General features: G+C 37.8%; 1 protein-coding gene across 5 annotated transcripts in view; it reads left to right on the forward strand.

Annotated features, from left to right (window-relative positions):
* Positions 1 to 26,232, forward strand: part of LOC150080131 (uncharacterized) — a 660,399-nt gene extending 634,167 nt beyond the window's left edge. For all 5 annotated transcript variants that reach the window (XM_090382143.1, XM_090382148.1, XM_090382147.1 and 2 more), the window contains 2 exons: positions 5,077 to 5,423; positions 25,629 to 26,232. In XM_090382143.1, the coding sequence (XP_090238269.1) occupies positions 5,077 to 5,423; positions 25,629 to 25,758 (477 nt within the window). In that variant the 3' untranslated portion in view covers positions 25,759 to 26,232. The remainder of the gene's footprint in view (positions 1 to 5,076; positions 5,424 to 25,628) is intronic.
* The last annotated feature ends 794 nt before the right edge of the window (positions 26,233 to 27,026 follow it).

Genomic DNA, 27,026 nt, shown 5'->3' on the forward strand with positions numbered 1-27,026 from the left:
TCAGTAGTCCGATGTTCCTTGTTTTCCTTACGGCCTTTATTCTTGTTGTCTTAAATTCTTCGTTTAGGTTAGTCATTATTTGGGATTTGAGTTGTTCACTGGACTGGTTGTCATGGAGTTTTGTTGGTCGTAGGACCACTAAGTGTGGTTGTTTATGTAGGATCTTTCTTTCGGGTTCGGGTGCTTTGCCGGCCACTATCGAGTCACTTGCTGGTGTCCCAGCGCTTGTGCATACGATGGAGCGCGCTGTAGCATTTGTTTGTCTCCATCCATGTTTCGTGCTTCCAATATTGCCTCTGCCTTCTGTAGTTGGCCGAATGTGTTCATTAAGATGGCTTCGAGTTTATTCCATTGGTGTACGATTTCTGCTCGTAGTACGAATGTTATTCTGCTGCAGTTTTCCTTCATCAGATTTTCTAAGGCCGTTCGCAACAGTAGTGTTTGCTCTGGAACTGTTCCCTTTGGTAGTGTTGGATCGAGTTTAGCATTTTCTGAAGGCTTGGGTTGGTCATCTCTCCCTCCTGAGTGTTCATGCTGATCCTTTATTTGGCTGGTACTCCGGGTTTTCCGGTCAGATTTTGGTACTGTTCCATTTTTGTTTTTTCTTTTGGCAATTAGTCTATGATCCTCGGCCTCTTCCTGTTTCTCTTCAGTTTGGCTGAGGGTACCAATCTCAATGACTTCCATGTCGTTTTCATGCATTTTATTTGTTTTCTGAATAATCGGAATTGTCTGGTTTATCGAGGTGCTGCTGTTTTCCTACACAGGTCTCTTCGGGAGTCGCTGAAAGATGCCTCACACGAGTCCGTACGTTAATTTTGGGAGGTACACTACTATGTGTGTGTTTTTCCTTCCCCCACCGAAACACATGGGGGGGTGAACAGCCAAGGGTAGAAATTCCCCTAGAACGATAGGAAGTTTTTCCTTAGCGGTTTCTGAGGACGCTAAAGATGATGGTCAGATGAAAAGATCAAAAAGGTTAGGAAATGCACGAGAGAGAAGTTCCACTTCACCATGAAAGTTTACGGCAGAGAGGGTGGGGGGAGGGCAGTCACTGAACGCATAGTTTGTAATTAAAGGTTAACTCAGTCACAAGAAAGTTGGAGCTCTCGTTCAGCCCAGGGTACACACTATTTGTATTAGTATTAGTATTAGTAATGGCCGCATGGTGCAAGAAAGCCTATGGCTTATGCTGCACCAGCCAAAAAAAAAAAATCCGAACAAAACAATGATAAAAACAAACAAAAAAATAATAAAATAAATAAATAATAATAATTAATAAAAAAAAAGGAAATCAAACCTATCATCCTATGCGCTTCCCTTACCCGAAAGTACTATCCAGATGACCTTTGAATTCTCCAAACTGTCGGCCTCTACCTACCACCCATGAAGGCAACTTATTCCAGTAATTTATAACTCGCTGGCTAAAATAAAATTTCCTGCAGTCCAATCTAAACATTTCCCCCCGTAACTTGAATTTATGTCCCCTAGTTCTAGCATCATTTATAATCTTGAAAATTTCGTCCTCATTCATTTTACTGATGTCTCTCAGAGCCTTAAACATCTCAATCAAATCTCCTCTAAGGTGTCTAGTTTCCAAACTCTGCAACCCACATATTCGAAGTCTTTCTTCATATCCAGCATTTAGGATGGCAAATTTCATTTTGCTTGCTGGCAGCACATAGGAATGCTAGCTACTGTTCTGACATTGCTGTACAAAAAGTAAATATAAGTAAAATGAAAGCCAGCCAGAAGAAAATCCCGAGAAAATATGTTCCAATCGTAAATTTAGAGATATTATTGTTTGCTTCAGGTATTATTGTATCAGAGATATTTCGTGTAGTTCCAAATAACTTTTAAAACTAAAAACGAGATATCTCGGGATAATCCATGAAGGGATTAATATGTATAAGTTGGTTATGTTATTCCAGTAGTCTGGTTTGCAGTTAATAAGATGTTTATACTTATGGTAAAGCTCTTTCATTAGTAGCTTTAGGTTAGATAGATCTATGCTAGTGATCAGGCTGCTGAAGTCAAAAGTAAATACAGTAACCCCCCCCCCACCGCTATTCGCGGTCGCTGATTTAATATAAAATGAAACCCAAAAAAAATGTGAATTTTAAAGCGCCGTGAACATTTTCCGCCATAAAAAAATGCGCGTGGCTAAAATTATCTTTCCTGGTCAAAACAGCGCTCAGTGGGTGGGTGGGTGGGTGACAAAATCACGAGTGTCGATGTTTCTCGCTAATCCTTGTTCAGTATGTGTTATGCGCTTGTCATGGAAGGTTTCGTCGTTTGCTTTTAATTTATATGCTTACAAAAGTGATAAATCTGCCGTTTTGCAGTTAAAACAGACTTTTTCAAGTGTGTTAATGGAAGAAAGTGACTTTATTGTGGACAAGTTCTTTCTAACCCGTACAAAAATATGGCTATGAATAACAAGGGAATTTGAAAATATCAAAGGTGATGACAATAGCGAATAAAATTGAGTTATTAGACAAAATTTCTAATGGTGAAAGTGTCTCCTCAGTGGCAAAACATTATAAAATCAATGAGCCAACGGTACGATCAATCAAAAAATAGGATGAAAAAATCCGCCATAGTGTCCGTGAAAATGCTCTAATTGCTTCAAAAATTTGCTCTGTAACTCGTGATGTTAAATTAGAAAAAATGGAAAAGGCTTTAAATCTGTGGATAGAAGACCGAACTCAAAATAAAATTCCGTTAAGTTCACTCATCATTCTTGAAAAGGCAAAACTCCTTTATCAACACTTTAGCAAAAGCGCTGGTTTGAAATTTCTAATAAACATTACATTTAATACCAAGCTGCCTCTTATTTTCATTTCGATGCCATATGCTTGCATTTCACTATGTACTGTCAATGTACATAGTCATATTATGAAGGTACACATAATACATACATAAAATGGCATTGAAATGAAAACAAGAAACAACCTAATATTAAATGTAATATTAAGGAACCCCTTTATTACTATGGGAGCCATGACTCAGTATTCACGTTTTCGGTATTCGCGGCATTTCTCAGGAACGTAACCCCCGCGAATAGCAGGGGTTTACTGTATATGAATAACATGCTGAATTTTAGGGCCTCTGTAACAGGCTGATTATTTGCAATGATTCTACTGTTGGGAAGAATGTTTAAGATGGGTTTAAGGAGCTGTTCTAGAGCTTTACCTGGTTTATGAGAATAACTGTTTTTAAAGGACGTGATAAATCTGAAGCTGATGGGGTTTTTATGAAATTTTGGGATAAAATAAATCTAAGAAAAGTTGTAATTGTTAAAATTGAAATTTAGCTTTTTGCTGAAGACAATAAGTTTCTTCATGCTGATATTACTATTGTTAGTGACAGGTTTGTATGTGGTGCTAGAGTTAGGTTCTGCTATTATAGTTTGATAGTAGAAGGTTTTGCATATAAAAGCAAAGTTATTTGTGGCCCTTGTTTACTGTAGTAGATGAAATGATGTAATGATTATGTAACTCTATTTGGGGGGATCCTTCCCCAGTCAAGAGCCAGATCCTAGCGCGGCAGCCACGTTATACCAGAGCACTTCTCTATTTTCCCTTCGCGAGCCGCATGGTGACCATACAGTCTCGCAAACAAAGGAAAACAGAGAATAACACTAGTATCTGGCATAAATCCCAAAAGAATAGCAAAGGTTTCTCACCAAGGCACTCCAGTAAGGTTATCTTGTGGAAATACATTGTAGTACTTACACTGTTGATTAAATACTTTTTTTTTTTTTTCCTAATTTCCAATGTTCAGTTTCTTAGAACGAATGTCACGAAACTCCTCAGGCACTGTAATCGGCTGATACGTATTTTCCTGAAGTAAACAATATTCCCTGTGGGAACGGGGTTATTCTTCAAAGGGATAGTGAAATGAAGGTTCATTCTCTGTTGCAGGTGCAAGAACGTAGAGTGTCTTCGTTCGCACGTTAATCCTTCAGGCATTTATTCCAACTGCTATTGTAAGTTTTAGGCTTATCATGTTGAAGGAATGCAAACTTCCGTATAGAGAATTTAGAAACAAATATGAATATAAAAAATTACCTGATCATACTAGACATCAGAAGGCACTCGAACTGGATCATGCATGACATCTGGATTCTATCAGTATAAAAATTCCATACTATGGAGTAAGAGATCATCACTTAAAAACACAATAATGTGGAGCACTGATTTAACCAGCCGCACGGAAGCGGGTTCACCTCGACTGCCCGGGCTAGCCAGGTGGGTAAAGTGCCTGCCTGGCAACCCAAAGGTCGCGGGTTCGAATCCCACCTTGGGAGGTGCATTATGGCCACCACAGAAGCCAATGCGCCAACAACTACCAAAAAAAAAAAAAAGTATTGCTAGATGGTTTTTTCATTGTGTCCCTATTTGATAATGGATTGGACATGATCCTGTTTATGACTACCCAGAGCTGAATCCATTAGACTATTTCATATGGTTGCTATGCACAACAAAGTAAATTCCAAAGAATTGTGGCAGTGATTGGATGATGCCTATGTGCAAATGAACAAAAATCAAATTGAAGATCTGCTGTAATACAGGAATAAGAAATACCAGTTGGTTTTCATTTTATGTTCGCCTATAGTAATTTTACTTCCTCTTGCTTAGTTCAAAAGCATGAGGAGACCATAGCTTTAAAACATGATGCTTACTCTACTATTTATGAAAGATATTTCCCTACATTCTATATATACCCTGCATAAGGTGAGAGAGCCATCTTCAGAAATGGCCATTTATAGATAACTCCATATATTAGTTATGCAAGAATTTTTTTTTCCCACTACTGCTAGAGAACCTATTCTAATTTTGCATTGCAAGGGCAGTTGATTAATCCTAAATCATTAATTCATTTTATCTTATAAACCTGCATCTGTTTATAATGCACAGAGAAAGGGTATCTACATGTATAATATAATAAAGTAAAATCAGTTGTGTTATTTTATGTATAAAGCTTATTTAAATCACCATATACACATGCTTGTGGGCATATGTCGAATGCTTTGAATTTATATATAAATATATATATATATATATCTTGCAGGTTGCATCTCATCCTGAAGGTATTCCAACAGCTGATCTCCTTACTCAGGCCATGTCTGAACTTACTCAGACTCTTAGTGAATACCGTCCTTCACCTGGAGAATATTTAACCACTCGCATCTCACATTCAACTCCCCCTACTATGGTTCCACCCTCCCCTTCCTCTACTCCTGTTCCCACACCTCCTACTCCTGCTGCAACACCAACACCAACTGCCACACCCCAGGGTCATCCTTCTACACCTAATCCAACACCTGCTCCCACACCAACTACCCATCATACGACTATAACTGCAGTTGACCAGGCTCAATTAAATCAACTGTTAGCACAATACCATCAGCCTCTTAGGTAAGCTTAAACAATGTTTTATTTGTATTTGTTATTTTTAGTATATACAAGGGCTGTTCAATAAAGAATCATAAATTTTTTTTCACAGCATACCTTTCTTAATCATCCATATTTTGATGGTCCTTTTCAAAGTAGTCCCCATTTGATGAAATTCAATTACTCCAACATATATGTCAAAAAATATTTTTTGACCTACATTTGAGAATCACCTCTAATGTCTTTGCAACTTCATCTGATGACTGGAACCATTTTCCTCGCAGCACCTTCTTTAACTTTGGAAATAAAACAAATTGCAGGGTGCAAGGTCAGGGCTGTAGGGCAGATGAGAAACACATTTGACATCAATGCTTGCTAAGTACTCAATGATGGTATGAACATTGTGAGGTCTTACATAGTCATGATGCAGCATCCATGCACGTGTGTGCAGTTGTGATAGCAAACGACAACTACACACACAACTGAGTGCATGCTACATCATGATGGTGTAACAAGTAGTGATGGTAACAGTCGTATGACATGTAAGAAAGGTTATGGTCATCTCTTTTTTTGACATGAATGTCAAAAAAAAAAAAAAAACCATAACCTTTCTTGCAGAAGCCACAACTTTTGCTTTTTTCGGTGTTGGCGATGATGCAGATTTCCAAACAGAGCTTTGTTGCTTAATCTCTGAGTCAGAATGATGAAGCCATGCCTCATCTGCCATTATCACCTTGTGCAGCACTTCACCACTGCCGACCGGGCTAGCCAGGTAGGTAAAGTGCCTGCCTGGCAACCCAAAGGTCGCGGGTTCGATTCTGCCTTGGGCTTGGATCACAGTAAAATGCAAAAAAACTTTGGGAGGTGCTTTATGGCCATAGAAGCTGATGGGCCAACAACTAACAAGGGGAAAAAAAAAAAAAAAAAAAGCACTTCACCATCTTCAGCAACCATCTGTTGCAGCTCCTGACAAACCACTGTGTGAACTTGCTGTTGCTCTTGTATGAGTAATCTGGGAACTCACCGTGCAAAAACATGTCATATGCAAATATAATGGAGAATACCTTGCATGCTTTCTTGTTATACAACAATCTTTTCTTACGATTATAGTAGTAATGTTTATGGTTTGTCTGATGACAGCAGTGATTGGAGCTCCAGGACTGCTTTTTTTTTTTTTTTTTTTTGCCGACCGGGCTAGCCAGGTAGGTAAAGTGCCTGCACGACAACCCAAAGGTCGCAGGTTTGATTCCCGCCTTGGACTTGGATCACAGTAAAATGCAAAACTTTGGGAGGTGCATTATGGCCATAGAAGCTGATGCGCCAACAACTAACAAAAAAAAAAAAAAAAACTGCCTTTTTTTGTAATTGAATCACATCCATTTTTAAACTGTAAGAGTACACTCTTACAAATAAAATGAAAATAATTTTTTTTTATCTGAAATAAATTCAGGAAGGGCAGAGAAAATTGGGAAATATTATTAAGGTTTGAAAATACTGTATTTAGATATAGCGAGGTTATAAATGTGTGAATTAAATAACAGTTACATTTGGAAGAGAAATAACAAGTAGTACAATGAGGGTGTGGCACAAACGATGGTCCGTACTGGGAAAGGGGTGGCATTTGTGAGAAAGTGTTACTAAGAGCAGGATAGAATAGGACCAAGTTGTGAGGCACTTTGGAGTAAGCCGCATCTGGACGAAAAATAGAAAGTGACAGGACAGTCTGGCGTTCATGATGGAAAAATGCACCAGAAGGTAAGGGGTGACATTTTAGCAAGACAGTGTGAAACACAAAAATAGCTACTTTTGGCAACGCACATGAAAAGGTTGTAATGAAAAGTTTACGTGAAAAGGTTGTAGTGCTGGAGTGTGAAGAAAACAAGAAAATTACAAGGGAGGGTTTGGTTTATTGCACAAGGGAGATGTTTGTGCTTAGTTTTTAGCAAATAGGAAGGAATGAGAAAATAAGTATAGTAGTCGGATTGGTTGAGGAGTTCCAAACTTAGAAAAATAAGGTTTGGATGAGAGTTTGGGGGTTTCAGTTGGAGTTCGGAAATAGAACTGTTCAGAGAACTGAGATGAAGAAGAAAAGAAAAGGAAAAAAAAGGTAATGAATGAAGAGAATGCGAGGACATGCAGACTGGAGGTGGGTGGTTTTTTTTTTGGGGGGGGGGGGAGTGCAGACAAATAAGGAGGTGAAAAGGTAAAGTGCAGCCATTATCAACCCACTGCAGGATGGAAGCCTCCTCAACAATTCATGCTGAGGGAAATGGACCATAATCTTCCACGTTGGTCCAGTGCGGGTTGGAAGATCGACCATATTCAGCAGTCAGGGGCTTGAACCCTGGTCTACTCAAGGAGCGTGTGCTACTGCACTCCCGCTCCTGACCACTCGACTACGGAGTAAGGAGGTATGTAGGTCTAAAGTTTAAGGTAAAGGTGGAGTTGGCCATCAACAAGTAAATCGGCATGTCTCGTAATATAATTGCCTGCTACATTTCTGAAGAGTAAAATTTTTTTTGAAACGGATGTAGGAAGCCTATCTGCCATGGAGAAGAGCCTCAGCTGTTATAGGAACCCAGCAGAAAGAGTAAAAATATGAATTGGAAGTAGCAATCCGGTTTGGAATGTAAGTGTGTTCCAATTTCATTGAACCCTGAACTTGTAGACTTATAAGCTGAATTCTGTGAGATATTGGGTGATATTTTCTTTCAAAGGAACTTTTTTTTTTTTTTTTACATTATTGAATTGGGCCTATAGATCAAATTAAAGACCATGAAATTATGTAAGGGTACTTGAAGGGATTTGTTAGTTATGTCCAATCTCTGCAGTTGGCTAAGGCCTCCTGGAATTACAGCTAATTCATGTTTAATTCAGCAACTATTCTTTTTGTTGCTTCCGATATGTGTGATTTCAATTGGTCTTTTTCAGTTTTTTTTTTTTTTTTTTTTTTAATGAAAATCCCAAACACAAGAGGTATTAGAACATATAGTATGTATTATCATGCATGGATAGAAAGTTGAGAAGATGAAAGAAGATACTTGAACTTCTGTAGATTGTAATTTTCAGGAAATACGTATGAAGGAGAGTTGTTCCAGAAAATGGAAGTTGAATGAATAAATAAATAAATGAGGAAGATGATAAGTCGGAGAAAAATGAATAAATGAGGAAGAAGAAAATTTGGCTCTGTGAGTTTAAAGTTGGACAGTAAAAGGATGTTGCAGCATGTGTTTGGACTGCTTTGGAAGCAAGAATGAGATTTATAGAAGCCAATTCAGAAGAACAATGCCCATGAAAGTAGCTATAGAAAAGGCATGCAGCAAAAACAGAATGTCTCATCTCTAAGTCTCTCCATGTTCTGTGATATAGAATGTGGAGAGACTTGAGATGAGTCATTAATATACCTAGCTGCCCCCTTTTTAATGAAAAGTAGAAGCCTGAGAAAGTTTTGAGGGACACCACCCCAGATGTGAGAGCAATATTCCATGATAGGGCAGATCCAAAAGAAAAAGAGAAACCCCATCAGTTTTTTAGATGCAGAAGAAGCAGTATTTGTAATGAGCTTATTCCAAGAGAGAGAGATTAGAAGTCAGGGTTATCCCCAATAGATATATATGATGATATATATGGTAGGATGCATCTTGAGTACTGTATACAGGTCTGGAAGCATCACTTTAGGAATGATGCAGACTGCTAGAATGGGTGCAGAGAAGACAACCAGATTGGTGAAGGGAACAAAAGGGTATCCTTTCAATGTAAGAGCACCCTGCAAATTACATCATCTCAAGATCAGGCACCTGCAGAGAGAGAGAGAGATCTGATTGAGGTGACTGGATTGACTAGATAGACTAAAGCCTTGACTGAATTGAGTAAGCTGAATATTAATGGTCGTCGTCTTCTACTTGCTGAGACTACACTCGTGATGGGGCAATTCAAGTTGAGGAAAGATGATTGCAGAATAGATGTGCAGAAGTTTGCCTTCAGCCAATGGATGGTTGATTGTTGGAACAGGCTTCCATCTGTTGTTGTGGAAGCGGATGGGTTGAATAAATTCAAGGGAGAATTAGACAAATTCTTGGAATGTATGGATGGGTGATTTTTTTTTTTTTTTTTTTTTTGGCTGATGCTTTATAAACTTGCTTTTTTGCATCATTTGCCATTACTTCTGTTATATAAGACAGGTCTGAGTTTTAGGAGGATTGAAATCAACTAAGTTATCTTTGCCCCACTGGAGAATTACCCGGGGATCAGCATTTAAGGAATTCATAGTGGATATTTGAGAAGTTGAGCCTGTTTGTGCAGAGCAAGATTTCTCAAACTGGAAAGTGGAATGCAATGTGCTGTCATCAGCAAAACTCTGGATAGGATTTCTGGTCAGTGGAAGAAGGTGATTAATATACAAGGGGAAAAGAGTGGGAGAAGAACTGAATCTTGGGGAACCCCAGTGAGTGGCCAGAGAGAAATTTGCTCATATCCAGCCAGTTCCTAAAAGGGTGACAAATCCCTCCCATCCAATTATCATCCCATTTGACTTACTTCTACTCTTTCTAAAGTAATGAAGAAATCAATTAACCCCCAACTCTTAAACCTTCCATCCGATTAACGATCACCAGTAGGTATTCCATCAGTGCTGGTCCACTGGTGATATTCTGGCTTATATTACCCATCTAAGGACAAATTCAATGGAAGAGTTTTGTGAAACGCAAGCAGTTGCTCTTGACATTTCAACATTTCTCATAATGCTCTGGAACTTTGTAATAACTTAGATTTTCCTGTCAGTGAGATAGGACCCTGATGCAGCTATAGAGGTCAGATGGAAGTTTGGCCTGCCAGAGCCTCCTAAGGATGCTTGACCACCACAAGCTGTTGAAGGCTCCAGCAAAGTCGACCATGATGGCCAGAGAGTACTTGTAATTTTCTCCGTGACATAGGTGATTAACTTGTGAATGGCATCTTCAATAGAGGATCCAGCCTTGAAGCCAAACTGCTGTGGTGAGGTGTATTGTTCAACAGAGTAGTGGTCAGATATGTGGTAAAGAAGAAGTCTTTCCAGGAGTTTGGCTAGAACTGAAAGGAGAGCTATGGGTCTATAGGATTTGGGGAGCTGCAAGGGTTTGTCAGGACTCTTTTGGATCAGCTTATTGGAGGCCACTTTCCAGGCAGAGGGGAAGGCACCTTCAGTGAGGCATCTATTGAATACACCAAGAAGTTTGTATATGATATCAAAATTATTTTGATATCATATACAAAATATCATATACTTGGTTTCAACAAGTGCTTGCCACAAGGCCTTACATTGTCTAATTTCAGTAGTGTATTAGTTCCTGAGAATGCGATAAGCTTCTCTTGCAGCCTCAATTTCGGGGTGGTTGAGCCGACCGGGCTAGCGGGTGGGTAAAGTGCTTGCCTGCCTGCCAACCCAAGGTCGTGGGTTCGATTCCCGCCTCGGGCTTGGATCAGAGTAAAATGCAAAAACTTTGGGAGGTGCATTATGGCCACAGAAGCCGATGTACTAACAACAGCAAAAAACAAAAAAAAAAAATTGGGTGGTTGATGAACTCAGGCCCTTTGAAAATTCTTGCGGGCTGATGTGTCATCCTGTCGCTCGAAATAAATCAGTAGCTTCTCCAGCATTCCAGTTGTTTCAGTGTGACTCATGCCAGTTGTTTCCTCACACACTTCATCATTGGAGTTGTTGTCTTCACTAAATTGCAACAATGATGATGAGCATGCTTGCACAATGTATACCTCAGTGAGGATCTTATGTCCTAGATGATTATCACACATTATCCAATCAACTGAAATATGTAAATTGCTAATTTTACTGATCCAGCTGTAATATAAATATAAATAATATAAATATAGTAGAAAATGAAAGCTGGAAACAACTTTTTTAGCAACATGTTTTTGAATATTTCGATTCCTAATACTGCACAGCAGCAAAGTGGTGCACAGATCTTCAAAACAATGTTGCCACCACTTCAACTATAGCATATTTACTCACTACAGGAAACTTTCCCAGGCATCATATTCTAAACCTTAAGTTTGACAAACAAAAATTAAAATATTTATCAATAAATAAACAGCCGCCATAATCACAATTGGAAATTAAATAAAACTGCAGAAAACTTTACCATAGCTTCCTGAAAAAGCATATTTCATGAAGTAAATGAAACCTGCATAAACCTGTATAAACTATATATGATTATACAGGGTGATTCGAAAAGGACTTTACAACTTCGTAAGTGTATAGAAATTTATTCAGGACACATATAATTTGTTTTGTTTATTTGGTTTTTAGGAACATTATCAACTAAGGCCATATTGCTCCGGGGGATATGTGGTGGTCAATCCCTGACCTTTCCGCATACTACGTATTTGGTGGTCACGGGCTCGAACCCCGGTCTAATCAAGAAGCTTGTGCTACGCACTGCTGCTCCTGCCCACCTGGCTATGAAGGCGCCTCACATATATAATTTATGGAACTGTCATATTGTAGCAGAAAACATCAAGTTTTACATAGAACAGTCATTTTGGTTCAATATGACTGCCATTGGTGATACGGCAGATGTCCCATCTGAACTCAATTTCCTCCCAAACGCGACGTAACATATCCAGCATAACTCCTGTAACTGCGGCAGTGATTTTAGTTTTGAGCTCGGCAAGATTGGTAGGTAAGGATGGAACAAACACTCAATCTTTAATGAAACCCCATAGAAAAAGTCTAGAGGTGTCAAATCTGGGGAACGAGGTGGCCATGCTAATGGCCCTGCTCGACCAATCCACCGATCTGGGAAACGGTTGTTGAGGAATTCCCTTACCTGTCTTGCTGAAAGTGAAAGCGTCCTTTATGGTCATCTTCATCGAACTGTGGAATGAGAAAATTTTCCAGCATATTCAGATACATGATACCGTTGATGGTTGTCTTATGGAAAAAGAAGAGTCCGTAAACTTTTACTTTGCTGAGGGCGCAAAAGACATTCACCTTTGTGCTGCCATGAACATGTTCCAGATGTGGATGCAGGTTTTTGCCGGCCCAAATCCTGCAGTTATGGGTGTTAACCCTACCACTGATGTGAAATGTTCACTCATCACTAAAGATTATGTTGTCCAGTAATGTCTTGTCTTCCTCTATCTAATGTAACATGTCTGCACAGAATTCCTAATGAGTAGCCTTATCTGAGTGAGTAATTTGTTGCCCCATGGTAAACCAGTATGGCTGCAAGTGTAAACGTCTTCGTAACATATGCCAGTCTCACGGGACTCATGTCACATTGATTTCACAGGACTCCGAACAAACCTCTCCTTCACCTTTTCCATGACAGCATCAGAAACACGTGGGCGTCCTGGATATTTGTCATGGTGAACAGAACAACCTGTCTCAACAAAATTCTTGTGCCATGAGTACATTGTAGGTCTACTGGGAGGCTCCTTTCCATATTTGGTGCAAAATTCCGTTGCACCGTTGTCGCAGATTTCGTTTCTTCAAACCAAAACACACACCGAGCATGCTCCGCTCCTGTGAAAGTAGCCATTTTTGAAATGCAAGCCACTGGAACTCGCAGTGACGGAATTTAGTACTACAGCACCGTCAGTAAAACTTGATGTTTTTTGCTACAATGTGACAGTTCAATAAATTTATTATTATTATTATTAGCCATATGGTGCAAGGAGGCATGAGCCTTATGCTGCACCAGCCAAAAAAAAATTTCTGAATTACCCTGAGAGAGAGAGAGAGAGACAGAAGTAGAAGGGAATCACCAAGAAAGAGAAGAATGATGATATCCAGCTCAGGACCCTGGGTGTGCCAAGCCCATACTCACCAGATGTGAGCCCCCGGGGTTAAATTATATAAGTCTCCTGAATAAATTTCTGTACACTTACGAAGTAGGTGCCTCCGTAGCCAGGTGGGCAGGAGCAGCAGTGCATAGCACACACTTCTTGATTAGACCGGGGTTCGAGCCCGTGACCACCAAATACAGAGGATGCGGAGAGGTCAGGGAATGACCACTGCATCCCCCCCCCCCCGGAGCAATATGGCCTTAGTTGCTAATGCGCCTAAAAAAACCAAATAACAAATAACAATAACTTACAAAGTTGCAAAGTCCGTTTTGAATCACCCTGTATATAGACAAATAGATTAGATAAGTGCATGAGTAGGAGCGCTGACCTGTCAGGTGTAGTTACAAAAATGAAAAAATTAAAAAGTGCCTGAAAAATAAAAGCAGGTTACATAAAATTAAATGAAAATATGTAAATGTACTTAATGCTATAGATCCTAAGATTTTAACTACATCATCAAGGGTTGACAGCCAAAACCAAAACCAGTAAGGCCTCTGTTTCTGTTATGATATATACATAGCAGATAGAAAAGTGAGCAGACGTATACATCATAGCTGACCCGACAGAGACCAAAAAAAAAAAGAAAAGGAATAAAAAACTAAACAAATATAATAATAAATAAAAGTAAAGTGCAAAATTAAGCTGAAATTAATAGCAATTAAAGAAAAATTGAATGAATAGCAAACAGCCCTACTTGAATTTTAACAAAGAAAGTATAATTTAAAGACTTAAGGATAGAGTCAGAATATGACAACTTATATCAAACCTGGCAGGAGACAGTGAAATGTGAACATAACTGGCTGTATTGGAGACCAAAGAGGTTAACTGAAAGTTCCCAGCAAATTTATAACCATTAAAGTAACCCTGTGAACGGGGTCAGGGAAAGCAGTGTAAACAGATCAAAGTAAACCTTACCTGTGTGACAGGGATGTTGGTTAAACATATACTTTACTTCTCTTTCACTTTCTTTTTTAAAATTCAAGAAGGGCTGTTTGCTATTCATTCAATTTTTCTTTAATTGATATTAATTTCAGCTTAATTTTACATTTTACTTTTATTTATTATTATATTTGTTTAGTTTTTTATTCCTTTTCTTTTTGATTTCTGTCGGGTCGGCAGTGATGTATACGTCTGTTCACTTTTTCTGTCTTCTATGTACATATCATAACAGAAGCAGAGGCCTTAATTCTTGCTGTATTTCCTTTAGTTTTGGCTGCCGGCCCTTGATGATGTAGTTAAAATCTTAGGATTTATAGCATTAAGTTCTATTTATATATTTTCATTTAATTTTATGTAATCTGCTTTTATTTTTCAGGCACTTTTTAATTTTCTCCATTGTAACTACACTTGATAGGTCAGCACCCCTACTCACACACTTATCTAATCTATTTGTATGGTCACTGGGTATTTTTGCTATTACTAGCAGTGATCCGGATCCATAAACTAGTGCAATATATTATTATTATTAATTTTTAATTTTTTTTTTCCCTTTTTAGCTGTTCTGATTTTTCACTACAACTTATTATTATTAATTATAGATATATATATATATATATATATATATATATATATAATTAATAATAATAAGTTGTAGCGAAAAATTGTGGAAAATAAGTTGTACGGAAATATACTGTGGTTTTCTTAATATCATTGTCAGGTTGTTTTGGTGGACAAGAATCTAAGGGTTTATTTTGCAGTCTCAATTTAACTTTTGACTATTATGCACATATTTACAAATAGGAAATAAACATAATTAAACGAAAATATATTTGAATGCTTTATCTTCATATAACGTGTTGATTGAATTTTCCACAAGATTGGGGAAAGCAGCACATTTCAGCTAAGTTTGTGCCTTCCATATTCACTGATGATGATCATGAAAACCAGTGAGTTTTCACACATCAGTTTCTTCTTCAATATTGCATGATTCAATTGAGTGATTTTGTGGTGGCTGAGAGCAGGGTGGAGGAGGGGTTGTTGGGGTTAAGTGTGGGGGAGGCACCTGGGATGGATGGGATCTGTCCAGTTGTATTGAGGAAGGGGGCAGAGGAAGTCAGCAGGCCCTTGGCCATAATAATGAGAGCTTCCTTCAACTTGGGGGGTGGGGGTCCCCATGGACTGGAGGTGTGCAGATGTATCACCAATTCGCAAAGGGGATTCAAAAGGTGACGCAAGAAACTGTATACCTGTTGATTTGACTTGTGTTCCGTGGAGGATGGTGGAGTCGCTGGTTGGGGGGCATTGCAGCATCATCTAGACAAGACTGCAGTGATAGTTGAGATTCAGCATGGTTTTGTTAAAGGGAGGTCTTGTTTGACCCATTTGATTGGATACTATGATGTAGTTACAAAGGAACTGAATGCTAAAAATAATTTTGATATCGTATACTTTGATTTCAGAGAGCTTTTGATACTGTTGTACAAATTGGAGAGATATGCCATTAAGGGTAAGTTGCTACAGTGGATAAAGGGATGGATGAGTGGGAGTCGACAGAGAGTGGTAATCAATGGATACTGCTCTTCGTGGACAAATGTTATTAGTCCAGTTCCCCAGGGTTCGGTGTTGGGTGCATTGTTGTTTTGTATATTTATCAATGATATTGATGAAGGTATATCAGGTTTAATGTTCAAGTTTGCGGATGATATAGAGGTTGGCGGGGTTATTAACGACAGTAAAGACAGTATGCTACTCCAACTGGATCTAGATAAGTTGGGCAAATGGGCTGAGAAGTGGCAACTGAAGTTTAATATTGACAAATGCAAAGTGCTACATATGGGTAGCAATAACCAAAGAGAAGTGTACCAGCTGTGTGGTGCTACACTCAGGGAAGTAGAAAGTTAAAGGGACCTGGGGGTGATTGTGCAGTCAAGTATGAAGTTTGCTGAGTGGTGCGGGCGGGCAGGTCGTGGAGTCTTGTCAGTGATATACAGGCATACCTCGATTAACGATTAGGATGCGTTCCACGAAAGTACTTCGTTAAGCGAAACTTCGTTTTCAGAGGTAAAAATACTATGGCCAGAAAAAGGATATGTTCCTATGTAAAGAAAATGAAAAGCTTTTTTTCGAACAAAGAAAAGTTTTATTAAATAAACAGTCAACTTACATACAAAGTGAAATCACATTTTAAAATATGAGTCTAAAGTTGATTGTTTGTGCTTTTTTTTTTCTCTTTCATTTTAACAATTGCCTATATGGAGTTATTGCATTTAACACTGATCGCTTAACAATAACACTTCTTCCTAAATCAGGATCATTTTCATAAAAAAATTTAAAACGTTTTCAATGTCATTTAAGCACCTTTTTAAATCTTTGATTGGTAACACTTTTTCGGCAGGAACTTCTTTACCTTTGTCTTCGTTGCTAACAAGGTTTTCTAAATCTTCCACTGAAAAACCATCATCTTCTGCATTCAATAAATTTCTAACATCCTCTTCATCGACATTTTCGAAACTTATTGATTGAGCCATCTGGATACTTCATTTCTAATTTCTTGGATGTTATTTTCTTCTTCTAGTACAACTTCTAGCCATATTTTGCGCCAAACTCCATTTAAGCATTTCTTAGACTTCTTTCCAAGAACTATCAATGTTTTCAATTGCGTTTTTAATGGTGTAGTTTTTCTAAAAAGTTTTAACTGTCATTTCCTCTTTATCCTCTAGTTCAGTTAAATTGCTTAATGTTTGATGCAGATAATAAGCTTTAAATGATGCTATTACTCCCTGATCCAATGGTTGAATCAGGGAAGTTGTGTTTGCTGGAAGAAACACAACTTTGACAGGAATGCATGTGTCCAACTTGTTAAGATCAGTAGGATGTCCCGGAGCATTGTTTAACAACAAAAGAGCTTTTTCTTCAAAGTTGTTTTGTTGACAATACCGTTTTACTTCAGGACAAAAGTGGTTAACAAACCAATCAGTAAATAACTCCTTGGTAACCCACGCTTTTCTATTTGCTTTCCATATTACAGGTAAATTCATTTTTATGTTACCTTTTAACGCCCTCGGATTTTCTGAATGGTAAACTAATAACAATTTTAATTTATAATCGCCAGAGGCATTTGATCCAAAGACTAATGTTAAATGGTCTTTGGCTGCTTTGAACCCAGTAGCTGATTTTTCTTCAATAGAAATGAAGCCGTTTGTTGGTAGCAGTTTCCGGAACAAACCGCTTTCGTCAACATTGAACACCAAATTTGGTGGAAAATTTTCATGTTCAATTATTTCCTTTAGTTTTTCTGGAAACTTATTTGCAGCTTCTGTTAATTTTACACTATGAATCCTGGCCCGTTTTTTAAATTTCTCGAACCAACCATGAGAAGCCCCAAAGGTTTCCGTAATTTGTTCAGTTTGTTTAGATTTCAGGTGATTAAACAAAAAACAATGCTTTTTATTTAATCACCATTTGACTTAAAGGCATATGATGTTGTGACATATCATCTATCCACAAACTTAACATTTTCTCCATTTTTTTCTAAAATTGGATTCCTTAAGCGAGTTAATTTTGCCACTGTAACATCTCTACAATTCTGAGCAGACTGTTTTATTTTTTCTGATTGACTTAGAATGGTTGTTAAAGTTGATTGCACTAATCCTAAAGAATGTGCCACATCAGATTTTCTTTTGCCGCTTTCAACACGTCGTACGATATTTAGTTTAGTTTCCAAAGAAATTGCTTTTCTTTTCTTTGATTCTGACATTTTAACTAAAACAAAAATATTTCTATTAAAATTTACAAAATCTACATTATGTAATGCTATCAAAGAACCTACATCAATTATTGCAATGCGCCACACTGAAACAACGTCAATCACGTAAAGGAAATGGAGGACAGTTAAAAATCACGATCTGGCATACAAAGAAAACTGACAGATATGGATCGTTGCAATGCACCATACTGACACCCTGTGAAGTGTAAACAACGACTAAATTAGGTGAATGGTGTGCAAAACTGTTATAACAGACACACCCACAGCTCGGGAGCACTCGGGAATACGTAACGAGTCGCCGTCAGTCACCAATCGGATGATTGTTGGGCATTGGCCTTAAATTGGAATCTTTTTTTATGTTAAATGGGGCTTGAAATTGCAGACTTGGTTATATCAAAGCTTCGTTATCAGAGGTAACGTTAACCGAGGTATCACTCTATTGGAATTTTGCTGACAGGGATGTGATTGTCCTGTTGTGCAGGGGCATTGGTTGGGCTGCACCTAGAGTGCTGTGTGCAGGTCTTGAGGCCTCATTTGAGAGGAATGTGGAGTTGCTGGAAAGAGTGCAAAGATGGGCAACAAGATTGGTGAGAGGAACAAATGGGTGCTCTTACCAAGGAAGGCTTGAGTTCTGCAAATTACAGCACCTGGAGAGTAGGCACCTGCAAGGTGATCTGATTGAGGTGTATGAGGCCTTGAATGGGTTGAGCAAGCTGAATGCTGATGGGATTCTTGCTCAGAGTAAGAACCTGAGGGGGCATGGTTTCAAATTGAGGAAAGACAGTTGTAGAATAGATGTGTGGAAATTTGGCTTTAGCCAGCAGGTGGTTGATTAGTGGAACAGACTTCGATCTTTTGTTGTGGAAGTTGATAGGCTAAATAAATTTAAGGACAGGCATTTGGAACGACTGGAGGGGTGAAATGGGAGGGGTTTTTTTTGTTTTTTTTTGGCTGATGCTGCATAAGCTTCCTTTCTTGCATCGTATGCCTCTACTAATGCTAATTGCTGTTGACTCACGTTTAGTTTCTTTCATCATTACTCACAATGAATTGTGGGTTGTGACGTAGAAACAAAGGCCCAGTACTCCCAGTATCTTCTCGAAGGTCTAAAAAAGCCAGACAACTTTGATCAAATTAAAGATCGTGTTTATTGTATTTTTTGACTCAGAATGCATTGTTCATTATGAATTTGTCCCACATGGTCATACAATGAACCAGAAATACTACAAAATGTTTCTATAGAGATTGCAAGAGGCCGTTTGGATAAAGAACCGGAAGAAAAATCCAAAAGAGGAAAACAGCCTTCGGGGAATTGGCACTTGCATCATGACAACACTGCTGCACATGTGGCACTTCCTATTCAAGGATTCATTCCAAACCAGTTCTTCAGCTAGTGTATAATCTTGCTGACTCTGTTCTGCCAGATATATGACTATGATGTAGTCACAAATGAACTAAATGCCAAAAATAATTTTGATGTCATATGCTTGGATTTCCAGGAAAGCTTTTGACACTGTTGCACATGGAAGACTGCTGTACAAGTTGGAGAGGTATGGCATCAAGGGTAAGCTGTTAAAATGGATAAAGGGATGGTTGAGTGGGAGACAACAGAGAGTGGTAATCAGTAGACACTGCTCTTTGTGGACAAATGTTATTAGTGGAGTTCCCCAGGGTTCGGTGTTGGGCCCCATTGTTGTTTTGTATATTTATCAATGATATTGATGAAGGTATATCAGGTTTGATGTCCAAGTTTGCAAGTGACACAAATGTTGGCAGGGTTAACGACAGTAATGACAGTATGCTACTCCAACCAATGGCGTAGGGGCAGGTGCCAAGGGTGCCACTGACAGGCCACATCAGTACAGTGCCAAGCTATTTCAACACCCGATGACGAAATGGTGCCCCTCGATGATGTTGAATCAAGTTGACAGCACAGGGAGGGTGAAAATTAATTTTCACACGGCGATTCAAGTTTGCATGCATCCTTACATCTGAGTACATACTGCATAGCATCATAGATCTATTTGCTGTCCGGAATGTAACTTTGAAGGGACCAATTAGGCGATCGCTTCATCAGCACATGCTTGAATGCATAATAGTTCTCAATTTTTTTGGTGCCTCCGTAGCCAGGTGGGCAGGAGCAGCAGTGCACAGCACATGCTTCTTGATTAGACCGGGGTTCGAGCCCGTGACCACCAAATACGGAGGATGCGGAAAGGTCAGGGAATGACCACCGCATATCCCCGGAGCAATATGGCCTTAGTTGCTAATGCTCCTAAAATAACAAAAAAAACAAACTAACAAACAAACATAGTTCTCAATTAACGCATTGTATACAAACTGAATAAGATAATCATGAATATTGTGATTTATAATTTAAATAAAACAGTAAAGGCCAAATTAATTTTAGATATGTTACCAAAGAAAAAAAGTAGACATCAGTACCGCGTAGAAAGACTGCATAAAGAGGAAATTAGAAAAAACATTCCGCTAGTTTACAAAACTAGATTAGAATAAGCCACTCCAAACCTGAAAGTGACAAAGAAAATGAACATGATTGGAATGAAGATGAAATAAATGATGATGCCACTGAAATGGAAGTCCAAGAAAAAGCTGAAACAGTTTAAGTTCTTTTAAAAGAACTAGAAAGTGAATTTAATGATCTGACCATATGGAACTTTAATACCCACAAAAATAGATCTCTTATGGTGCAACACAGTCCTGACATAGTCTTAAATGAGTATCCTGTCACTAACGGCCGATGTTTCAATAATTCATGGGAATACAAAAATGAAGGTACTAAAAAAAAAAAAAAAAAAGAGAGGAAATGGTTATTTTATTGCAAAAAAAAAAGATGCAATATATTGTTTTCCATGCCTATTATTTGTATCTGGCACAAATAATGTTCCATTTTGCAGCTCAGAAGGATTAAGTAAGGATTGGAAACATCTAAATCCAAACGTTCTTTTTCATGAGAATCCATTAGAACGCAATTTCACAAAATGAAAATTATTAGAAAAGGGTCTTCAAAAAGGTGGACTAATTTATGACGCTGCTCAAGCAGCAATAAGGAGCGAAATTTCGAAATGGCGTCATATATTGAAAATAATTTGCCATTTCGTGGACATGCTAGTAATATCGATACCGAAGAAAAAAAATTGTGGCGTATTTTTAAATTTGATAAAATTTGTCAGCCAATTTGACGGTATGAACAATGCTCATATTAAACACCCCACTAAATATTTATCTACGGAAATCAGAATGAATTTATTAATTTGTTAGCAACAAAAGTACAAAGTGAAATAATTTAAAATAACTAAATGCAATAAATCATAATATGTTAAAAGTAAGTTTTATATCTATATAATATCGGTGTGGATACACCACAGATAACTCTTAAGAAAAAACTACGATAGTAGTGAGGGAGGCATTTCCTCTGTATCTCATATTGTGCTCTATGATAGGCCAATAGCTTTGAAACGGTGCCGTTTCACTTCCACGAAACAACAGATGACTGCTTGTCAGGATAAAGGAAAACCACTCTTCTAAATCTCTAACAGGGTGCTTATAATAGAAGGTTGACCAGAGTCTTGGTCTGCCCCACTGGCTGTGGATACACAAAGTGTTGACCAGCTTGACTTCTCGGTATGTGGGACAGGTAGTCGGATAGGTTTTACGGGTTCCAATGAGTTGCAGATGGTAATCTCCTTATCTTTTAATTCGGGTGTAACAACAGCACTATTGCTTGCGCCATTGGTGCAAACGATGTGTACCCAGTTAAGTCTCGTAATGCAGTCGTTATATGAAAATTTTCGAAGAAAATTTTCATATAACGACTGCATTACGGAGAAAATTTTCGTTTCCATAAAACGAAGAAATAAAAAAATTCTGTAAAAACAAAACATTTATCTCTAAATAAACAAATTCGCTATGAAGAAGTTTGTGTAACAGAGGTCTGACCGTATTTATTATTTATTATGATTTTACCAATTATCGAAAAAAGGCACATAGCCACGAATTTGCCAAGGGCGCCAAAAACCTAGCTACGCCTCTGACTCCAACTGGATCTAGATAAGTTTGGAAAATGGGCAGAGAAGTGGCAACTGGAGTTTAACATTGACAAATACAAGGTACTGCATATATGTAGCAATAACCGAAGAGAAACGTACCGACTGTGTGGTACCACACTCAAGGAAGTGCAAAGTGAAAAAGACCTGGGGGTAATTGTACAGCCAACTATGAAGTTCACTGAGCAGTGCAGATGGGCTGCCAGAGCAGGTCATGGAGTCTTGTTAATGATATATAGGAATTTTGATAGCAGGGACAGGAACATGATAATCCCGTTATACAAGGCAATGGTCAGGCCACACCTAGAGTACTGTGTACAGGTGTGGAGGCCTCATTTTAGGAAGGATGTAGAGTTGCTAGAACGAGCACAAAGAAGGGCACAAGATTGGTGAAGGGAACAAAAAGGTGCTCTTACCAAGAAAGGCTTAAGTTCTGCAAATTGCAGCGCCTGGAGAGTATGCACCTGTGAGTTGATCTGATTGAGGTGTATAAGGCCTTGAATGGGTTGAACAAGCTGAATGCTGATGGGGGTCACAGTTTCAAATTGAGGAAAGATAGTTGTAGAATAGATGTGCGGAAATTTGCCTTTACCCAGTGGGTAGTTGATTGGTGGAACAGGCTTCCATCTTTTGTTCTGGAAGCTAATAGCCTAAATAAATTTAAGGCTGAGATGGACAGGCATTTGGAACGAATGGAGAGTTTTTTTTTTTTTTTTTTGGCTGATGCTGCATAAGCTTGCTTTCTTGCATCATATGCCTCTACTAATGCTAATGCTAACATTTTGTTGTTTTGAAATATGTATTTAATTAATTTTTTTTTTTTTTTTTTTGTAAACTAAAAATAATGTGCGCATTCTTCTATGTGAGCAAATTTCCATCTGGGTATTTTTCTTGTGAGCATTTATGACAATGGGATCTTTTCTGTGCTGAATTTTCGTGTGGGCTTTTGTCAGGGAACACAATCAACCACCCACTCGCTAAAGGCATATTTCTGCACATTGATTCTACAACTGTATTTTTCAATTTTAATTATCCCCCCACCTCAGGTTTATAATCTGAGCAAGAGGAAGTAACCCATCAGCATTGAGCCTGCTCAAACCATTCAAGGCCTTACACCTCAATAAGATCACCTCTCATATCCAGACTGCAATTTGCAGAACTTAAGCCTTTCTTGCTGTTACCATGTGTAATTAATACACATTGATAACAGCAACACTTTATTCCACTCATTGATCTCATTGCCCTTCTCTGTACTCATTCCAGCAGCTCTACATCCATGGATTGGGGTTCGTTTTAGAATAATGATATGTATAGCAATATTTCATAACAGTCTTCACCTGTTTGTTGAAAGGTCCCAAGCAAATCAGCACACATCTGCATTCTTGATGATAAATAAACCTGTTTTATTCATTCATTTTCAGTACAAAGTTAAAAAAAAAAAAAAAAAAAAAAGAAATGAAATTATTACATGAATTTATTAGAGCAGAATGAAAATGTCTGAATTTGTTTTGAGTGTATAGATAGTGAGTATATTCATTCATGAACAGATCTGTTGTCTTGAATAGATATGCATTGTTGGCCTATTATTGTGTGTGTGTGTGTGTGTGTGTGTGTGTGTGTGTGTGTGTGTGTGTGTGTGTGTGTGTGTGTGTGTGTGTGTGTGTGTGTGTGTGTGTGTGTGTGTGTTATTTTTGTTATTTTGCTTTTTAGGAGAATTAGCAACTAAGGCCATATTGCTCCGGGGATATGCGGTGGTCATTCCCTGACCTTTCCACATCCTCCGTATTTGGTGGCTCACGGGCTCGAACCCCGGTTTAATCAAGAAGCGTGTGCTACGCACTGCTGCTCCTGCCCACCTGGCTACGGAGGCGCCATGTGTGTGTGTGTGTGTGTGAGAGAGAGAGAGAGAGAGATCAGCCATATCTTTCACCTGTAAAAAGATAAAATGAAATGTGTACAAATATTTTAATAACTATACCTTATAGCAGTTGTCGTATTAATTTTGTGCTGCTTATACAGTATACAAACTTTACCATGAAGCTTTAATAACAAACAGGAAACTTTTGAAATTAAACCTACATAAAAGTTTCAGCAGGTTACACACACATTTTTCTGAAATTCATGTTGAATAAAAATGCCAGCTTACTGATTTTTAAAAAATGCCTTCAAGAAAAGGACACATTTTTCAAGTTATCTGTTTATTGTGTAACCCATTGGTCAATGGTGACTATAGCAATGGGGCACAACACATGATTGTCATCGGATATTGAATAAGATATTTTAGATAGGTGGCAGAAGGAAGATTTGTGACAACAGTGGTATTTGAGTGGCACTACATCATTATTAGTGTGATGCATAAGATAGGTTTTTCCAAGAAGAATGCATGTTTACTTTGGAAAATTACCTTGCATCCACACCACTTTGCAAAGCCAGAAGTGTTCAGTAGTAAATATTCAAACAAGCCTGCCAAATAAAACAACCATTTATTAAGTTTGCACCACCAGTAATAAACATATTTGTCATATAGTTGTATCAAAGTGTTATAAGAGTTTTAAATAAATTCTGTATTCAGTGTTAAAAAATTTTGTTCTGTTGCAAATTGAGTTATATTTTAATTGGATGACATGATTAATTAATCTTCTGGTAATGAGCCTTTTTGTGATAACTTTGTGTTTTTACACCAAAATGAAGCATAATTGCACTTGTTTTGAATTGATTGTATAATTTTTTTTTAATGACAATTCCAAACATTAAAAGTATCAAAACCTATAGTACTTAGTACTGTGCATGGGTTGAAGGAGATGGGGAGGGAGAGGATGCCAGAAACTTTTCTCTGGAGACTAAACCTGGGTTTCACTACTTCAAGCCTCCAATCTGCATAGATGCATAATAATTTGCATAATTGTACATGTCTTGTCCCTTTTTGTGGATCTCAAATTAACTTTCAATTATCCAACTTGCTTGCTACTTTGTAGTTGGGAATAACTATATAACAAGGTGCTGGATCTGGTGAGTATATTACGTGAGATATTTTTTGTGCTTTTTTTTTACAATGGAGGAAGAACTTTTCTTCTCCTTTCACATTTTTTTTTCTATATTTTTCACATATATATTTTTTTTCTATATTTTTTCATATTGAGGTAAACTTTTTACAAATATGTTTTTTTCATATATTTTTCTTTATAATGTGATTTTTGTGGGTGCCTTCAGAATACACTTAAATATTGTGTGCACTGTTTAGTATGGTAGTATATATTTATGTTTACATAACGTGGCATGCAAATAATGCTGGTTACCTACTAATCCATCCCCAAATGAAACAAGTGTCATAACTGATATAAATGTATCTTATTTATATCAGTTTGAGCTCAGAATAAGAATTCTGTAGCTATTGAATACAAATGAACAGTTAATATGCAAAGGGAGTTTGGAAATTCACTGGTTCGATAAGAATATTTCATTGTTAACATTAGATATCTCAAAAAAAAAAAAAAACTCTCTGAACAGGCAACAAAAATTTTGAGAAATTTCAAAAGGGTCTTTAATATAGATAATATTATGTATTAAAATGTAATTAATGCAAAGCAAACTCATGAATTTGATTTATATTTTCAGTCCCCAGTCTCTAGTTGCAGCCGCAGCAGCAGCAGCAGCTTCTGTAACAGCTGTCACCTCAACAAACTTTGCTGGACGCTCCTGGCCTGCAACTGTGACTACTACCCTGAGCAATTATCCAGCGCGTTGAGGAGACTCCAAGTCAATTGTTGAGTCTGTCTCGCTATGCTGGCACTCTACGGCATGGTATAATGCCTCTCATGGGAGGAGCTCTGCAAAGCCTGCACTATTGCACTTTGTAGTACTTCACTGCACTGCTGGGGAGTTGGAGAGCTGTTGGTAGTTCAGCATTTTCAGAAAAGGATCTACGTGTATGTATTTGGTGGTATTAGAAGGAAGTTGAAAGAAATAGAGAGAGGATGAATGTCTGGAGAATGGCAGAGAGAGAAAGTTGCAGTTCTTGTCACTGTTAATGGAGGAATGAAAAGTGGGAGCATTTTTTAATTTATTATTTTTAGTCATGAAAAGTTTGAGAATGAATTTGTGAAACCAGAAAGAAAAGTGTTAATTGTTGAGATATATCTATGTTTTAGCCAAAGAGTTTCTTTTTAAGAATTGCAAATGATGAGAATTTTAGGAAAAGAATAACAAATTCAGAAATGTGAAAGGGAAAAGAAGTTGTTATTGTTGTATAATAAAGGCTATCAGAATTGTTGAAAAATTATAAAATTAAAGTATGAGGATATTTCTTTGTGAATTTTGACTAGTGTACAGTGTGTAGAAATAGATAATGTCATCTCACTTTTTTGTGACGTTGAAACAAAAAGTATAATTATGGCTATCACATTTTTGCATCCTCAAAGAATCGAGGTTCATCATTTATCTCTTTAATATTTATTGCTATCTTGTTCTACATTGTTTTTATGTAAAAATTGTAACAATGCATTTGTTCTCCTTTCCAATAATAAATATACCTCCTAGATTTGTAGGTTAGCTTACAGAATACAGCAGGTCAGAAGGCTAACTGAGTAGTATCTTGTAGCTGTTTAAGGTACTAAGAATGTTGATAACCTTTTTTCCTAATTATGTTACAAATGAATAAAACATGATATGAATAGAATAAAACCCATTGGCATGTTAACTGTGGTCCAGGAGGTATTCCCAGGTGTTCACACTGGAGTCCATTGTTTGTGTATGATCATATTAGATTTTCTTTTTTCATAAGTCAGAACTGAAAATGCACTTGTGACTCTGTCTGTCTCTCTCTCTGTGTGTGTGTGTGTGTGTGTGTGTGTGTGTGTGTGTGTGTGTGTGTGTGTGTGTGTGTGTGTGTGTGTGTGTGTGTGTGTGTGTGTGTGTGTAGAAAAATTATGGGATGCATGGAAGAAAAAATAATAAATATATATATATACATACACATACTGACAAATTCAATATTTACAGATGGTCAGAAGATTA

The sequence above is a fragment of the Mastigoproctus giganteus genome, chromosome 9 (genome assembly GCF_048544385.1).
Source record: "Mastigoproctus giganteus isolate SK-2022 chromosome 9, ASM4854438v1, whole genome shotgun sequence".
Lineage (NCBI taxonomy): Eukaryota > Metazoa > Arthropoda > Arachnida > Uropygi > Thelyphonidae > Mastigoproctus > Mastigoproctus giganteus.